The sequence below is a fragment of the Cupressus sempervirens genome, chromosome 2, assembly GCF_028749045.1.
Source record: "Cupressus sempervirens isolate cs-2001-9-10 chromosome 2, ASM2874904v1, whole genome shotgun sequence".
Classification (NCBI taxonomy): Eukaryota; Viridiplantae; Streptophyta; class Pinopsida; order Cupressales; family Cupressaceae; genus Cupressus; species Cupressus sempervirens.
The window spans coordinates 22,215,684-22,221,905 of NC_143119.1; the positions used below are offsets into that span (position 1 = coordinate 22,215,684).

General features: G+C 35.8%; 1 protein-coding gene across 1 annotated transcript; it reads right to left on the reverse strand.

Moving 5' to 3' along the window:
• Positions 1-2,918: 2,918 nt before the first annotated feature.
• Positions 2,919-4,765, reverse strand: LOC149570882 (allene oxide synthase, chloroplastic-like). The gene has a single exon (XM_089812443.1). It carries the CDS (start codon positions 4,611-4,613, stop codon positions 3,183-3,185), a length of 1,431 nt encoding a protein of 476 aa, XP_089668569.1. The 5' UTR covers positions 4,614-4,765; the 3' UTR covers positions 2,919-3,182.
• Positions 4,766-6,222: the final 1,457 nt, after the last annotated feature.

Genomic DNA, 6,222 nt, shown 5'->3' on the forward strand with positions numbered 1-6,222 from the left:
TGCATGTGATTGCAAATACATTTGGAAATTTCTCCAAACAATTGTAGCAACAAATAGAAAAAATATGACAAAGGCTCCTAATAAGTACTTGCTGGAGTAGCATACTGCTACATCTATTTATCTTGTTTCTCAGAAAATGTGTGAAGGTTTTCCCAAATCCATGCTTGACTCAAAAAACATGTGACTCGCCCATTAAAGCTCCTTTACTATGTAAAATACACACCATCAACAACCTTTTGATGTGGCCAAGTAATGCATGAAAAAATATGATGCTATTTTGCATGTTTTACAATTGTTGGAGGAGCGAGGCTCCTAGTGGAGTCCATATCCAGTTGTCGTGGATCTTTTACGAGGGTTATTTAGTAAAAGTAGGGGGGAAAAGAGGTGGTGTAGAAAACTAGGCACAAATGGCCAAAAACCAGCCTAACAGATAGATGTGAAGTCCAAAAATGTTGACTGGTTTACACTACTTACAACAAGGTTGGGAATATAATTCTTTTTTTTTTTTTATGTTTCAAGACTTAGCTCTTAATCATCTTAAGGGGGCTTTTGGATTTTCCTCTATTCTTTTTTAGAGCACGTGATAGACTAATAAGCATTGATCAATAAATATAGTTGAACGTGTATGAACTATCTGCAAGCTGGCCTAAATCTATAATAAGATATTATAAACCTAAAATGTTGTAAATTATAGAACCTTCTTTTATTTCTCTTTTATTTTCACCACCTTAGCTTAAATTTTTATTAGAAGATTTGGGGGCCTACAACATCCCCTTTCTTATAAAGTATGCACTTCAAACTCATTATTAGTTGTAGGTAGTGCATAACCCAGGTTATAACTAAAGGGAAAGTTCAAATGGAATGTGTTGAATAAATTTTCTACATTATCATTGTGTAAGATCTTAATCTTAAAAACACTTAAAAATAAGCTAAACTTTTGAAAAAAAATTATAGAATTAGGATATAGCATAAATGATTTCAAAACTCAAATTAAATTCAGAAAGTTTTTTGAAAAACTAAAGTATGTCATATAATGCAAATTGTCAACGATGAAAAACATGATTTGAACCATTTTTCTAGCTTTTATACAACAATTATGAGCCTAGTTGTACCATAACACAACTTAAATATATCTGAAACCAAAAATTGAGAGAAATTTTTAAAAAATTATGAAACTAGTGAATATGGGGTTTTTGGAGTAGCAGCATTTTTTCCTGATTTCACTATGTAAATATCAAAATTATGATTACAATCACCCATTAAATTTATGCTTGACTAAAATTTTGAAGGCACATCCCAAAGAAAGTTATTGGTGAATCCTTTTAAAATATAAGCTAAATTAACAAGCATTCACAAGAAAATTGTTCGAAGTGTTATATAACATAGAAAATAAGATTAAGAGCTCATAAATTAAATAAAAATTAAATTTATATTTTATTTTTAAAATAGATTAAATTTTTTGATTATTTAGATATTATTATCTTTTTAATATTTCTCTTGTGAACTCTTAATTTGTATTAATGTCAATATTTTATTTGTTTTTAATGATAATAAGTTTCATACATTTTATTCATTATTATTTTTGTATTAAGTATAAGGAGTTCACAAAACAAAAAGAGACTGCAGAGTATCAAAAGAAATTCAGATGAGGCCAAGCCTCAGCACCAGAGCAAGAATGAGGAGTTATAAATTGACCACCAAATTACAAAAAAGGAAACAAGGTCTAATGTAGCAAGTCATCGTGATAGTCCACCCAAGCGGTCCACCCCATATCTCCTTCCATCCACACAATGATTTTCTGATCCTAGATTTGATTGAGCATGAGGATCATATTCCCTATAGTATCCTAGTTGTTCCTTCTAATCTCCTTGTTGACTTGCTTGACAATTTGATTGAAAATTTTAAGATTGTCCATATGGCACCTCCAAAAGTACCCATCCTTCAACTCAGTGGTGAAGAACGTAGAATATCCAAATCTGAGAAGTCTTTTGAATTTATCTTTATCAATTTTCATGGTAATTTGAACCTATGAAATAATTCAAAATGTGTGAGACTTCGAAAAGACTCAGTAATAAACCCTAGGAATATTTTGAAACCATTTCTCATCCTTGCATTTCATTATTATTTATGTTAACATTATATATATATATATATATATATATATATATATAAACTTTAAAATTGATATTAATTGTATATTAGAATTTTCAAATGTTTATTATATTTTTTAACAGAAAATTACTAATTTTATGAACAGTGAGGTTTTGTACATTCAATTTTATATTTTCTTAATTTTATTTAATGTTAATCTATATTTACATTTAAATTTAAATGTATTTTAATTAGTTATATATGTTTTATATATTTGAAATTAAAAATAGAAAATAGTATTTATTTTAAATCTATTTTCAACACTTATGAGATATTACTCTATTATTGTTCTACTTAGAAAATAAATTTTGGTGGTATTAGAATACAAGGAGATATGCATTTATGCTCTTGGCGATGCAATAGTGATGGAATATTTCAAGATATGGAGTCTTTAGATTAGATGTAGAATTTCAATGGTGGTTTTGTTTCTCGATTAATGAAATTTCCCTATCCACTAAAATGTCACTAGTTACAGAAGTTTTTGGTTTCATATAATTTCAACATGTAAGTTATACTGATAGGCATTTTGTTGTCTTATTTATTTTATTCTATTAGGCCAACATGATTTATTCCATAAACTACACTCATTTTGATTGAGAATTATTTAAACAGCTGATTATATATTTCAAAGTTCTTAAAATATGATTTTTTTCATGGCAGGCTTGGAACACCTACGATTATCTTGGTTGAGACTATTTGTGTTTATTAGGCTTGATGCTCTACCATGTTTACTAATAGCATCTCTTTTGTATGTAATTCAGAGCCTCTGACATTCAATGTTTCTCCTTCCATAACATTTACAATAGAAAAAAATCCTAGCATCAAAATCAAAACAGTTTTTGACACTAACAATTAAATTTAGCCCACCACAACATAAGGTGGGAACTTTAGCGCTCGCACCCCTTGTTAGAATACCACTCTATTGTGGTCAATTAGCCCTACAATATTGACATTGAGTAATAACTTGATACAAAATAATAATATTTCATTTACTTATATGCATAAAAGTGGGTGAGTAGAGTACTGGTTGTCTAGGTGGAGGTGGAAGTGGGCTTGAGCAGGGAGGTGAAGACAACTTTGGTAGTTGTAGTTGCGTCAATCTCGAAGGAGTCGTAATGCCTGAAGAGATGCGCCACCAGCAAGCGCGACACCATCACAACAAAGTTCTTCCCCGCGCACTGCTTGTTCTGCGCCGTGGGCTGCTCGGTCTCGGGCCCGTTGGACCAGAGCACGTACTTGAGCAGCTTCTCCCCTTCCTCTCCCATGAAACGCCGGGGGAGAAACTCGTCCGGGTACTGAAACACTCTCGGATCTCTGGTGGCGAAGGGCTGATACCCACCCAGCATCTCCCCCTTCTTCACCGCGTATCTCATCCCATCGTGCGACTCCACCACCAAATCCTCCCTCGCGCGCCCGTACTGGAACGCCACAGGGGGCTCGATCCTCAGCGCCTCGTACACCGTCGAACGCACCAACGCCATGCTCTCCAGTGCTCGCATGCTCAGCGTCCCTCCGTTGTCTCTAATCCTCCCTCTCACTTCCTCCGCCAGATCTGCCTGCACGTCTCTCCCCAGCGCCGCGATGCGTCGTACGAGGGCGGGGAAGAAGATGAACATGCCTCCGAAGGTGTTGAAGCAGATGGCGAACACCAAATTGTGGCACGCCTCTTCGCGATCCAGGCCGAACTGGTGCTCCGCGGCGTCAAGCAACTCCCTGCCGTGCGTCCATAAGAAGTCGTAAACTTTCTGATAATCCCCGCGGACGAGCATGAACGGCAGAGGGAGCGCGTGGATTGTGATCTCCTCCAACATCTTCGGTAGCACGCCCGTGCTCGCGATGGGCGCGAGCTGAAGCCCGATCCACTTGAGCACACAAGCCGGTCCCTGCCTTCCCAGGCTCGACTCTGCCGGGTCCTTGTTCACCACAGACCTGCACAGGAAATTAAAACACATCTGCAAATTCTCGCCGTTGAATTCGGCCCTGCCGGAATGGGCAAGTTGGTCGTCGAGCTTAGCACAGAGCTCCCCGGCGGCACGCTCGAACTCCGGAAGCCATTTGGTGGCGCTGGTCTTGAGCACGTGGAAGCAGAAGTTCTTGAGCTTCCCGTGCTTCTCTTCTGAAGGGTCCAAATACGAGAGCATCCGATACCCGCCCGTAAACTTTGTGCTGGGCGTGTAGACGCCCGTGAAGACGTCCTTCTTCTCCACTCTGCTCGCGTCGAAGAGGACGGGAAAGCTCTTCGCGTCCAGCAGAATTATGACGCGAGGGTCGCGCGATATCGGAGGGCCAGGCGGCATGTTGACTCTGAACACGGTGCTGTTGTACTTGTGTATGCGCTTTCTGAAGAATGCATCTACGCCCTTCTTTGCGAAGTAGTCGAAGCGATCCGCAATGGCACCGATGACGGGTAAGCCGTAGCTGCCAGGGACCTCTTCTACTCCTCCCTTCCTCGAACAAGCCATGCCCCTCGCTCAGCCTATCTCTCAATTGAATCAAGGAATGCTTACCTCGCTGCCAATCTGAAAGCTTCCAACGCCAAACACAAGACATTAATTGTGGACCAGATAAGGATCTAATCTTTTTGTAGTACTACAATCAAAAATATTAAAATTTATTGATGAACAGGCTGGTTTAGTCACTTTAGTATTAAGAGTCTTAAAAAATTTCACAAAATATTATTTGTTGAACATGATCATTTTGTCACTTTTGTAACACTAGAATTAAAAATCTTTAAAAAATTCACATGATTCAAACTTTTATAATACTAAATGTTTTTCTAACACTAAAGTACAAGTCCTAGAAATTTTCCAAGACATCACTTGTATACAAGTCTTAGAAATTTTTTACATCACCCAGACTTCTATAACACTAAATGCTTTTTTAAAACTAAAATACAAGTCCTAGAAATTTCCCAAGACATGAGTTGTATACCAGTCCTATAAATTTTCCACATGCCCTAGATTTTTATAACACTAAATACTTTTCTAATACTAAAATAAAAGTCCTAGAAATTTCCCAAGACATCACTTGTTTACAAGTTCTAGAAATATTCCACATGATCCAGAGTTTTATAATACTAAATGTTTTTCTAACACTAAAATACAAGTCCTAGAAATTTCCCACGACATACTTGTATACAAGTCCTAGAAATCTTCCACATGATCTAGACTTTTATAACACTAAATGTTTTTCTAAAATTAAAATACAAGTCATAGAAATTTCCCAAAACATCACTTGTATACAAGTCTTAGAAATTTTCCACATGACCCAAAATTTTATAACACTAAATGCTTTTCTAACACTAAAATACAATTCTTAGAAATTTCCCAAGACATCAATTGTATACAAATCTTAGAAATTTTCCACATGACCCAAGACTTTTATAACACTAAATGTTTTTTCAACATTAAAATACAAGTCCTATAAATTTCCCAAGATATCAATTGTATACTAGTCCTAAAAAATTTCCACATGACCCAGATTTTTATAACACTAAATGCTTTTTTAACACTAAAATACAAGTCCTAAAAATTTCCCAAGACATCAAGTCCTAGAAATTTTCAAAAACTACTACTTGTTGAACATGTAGGTATAGTCACTATTGTAATACTAATGTGAAAAGTATGAAAAATATTCCACATAACCTATACTTTTTTAAACACTAAAGACTTTTCTAACACTAAAATACAAATCCTAGAAATTTCCCAAGACATATACAATCAAACATCAATTGTTTTGTGGTCTTTTTTCGGTTTGCGGGAGAGATATTCATTTATGTTTACTCTCGTCCCCTACATTTAGTGACGACTATGGACTCTTATTTCTACAATCCTCACGGCAATTTGCGTAAAGTTGCGGCAAGTTTCTAAAATTTGTGAACTACACATTGAAATAAAATTGCTAATTGTTGGCTTGGTATTTAGAAGCTGAAGAAGTGCATTGAAAGGAAAAATGAGAAGGTTTTTCAATAGTAATCAAAACAATAAGAAGCCAAACACAAGACATTGATTGTGGACCAGATAAGGATCTAATCTCTTTTGTAGTACTACAATCAAAAGTCTTAAAATTTAT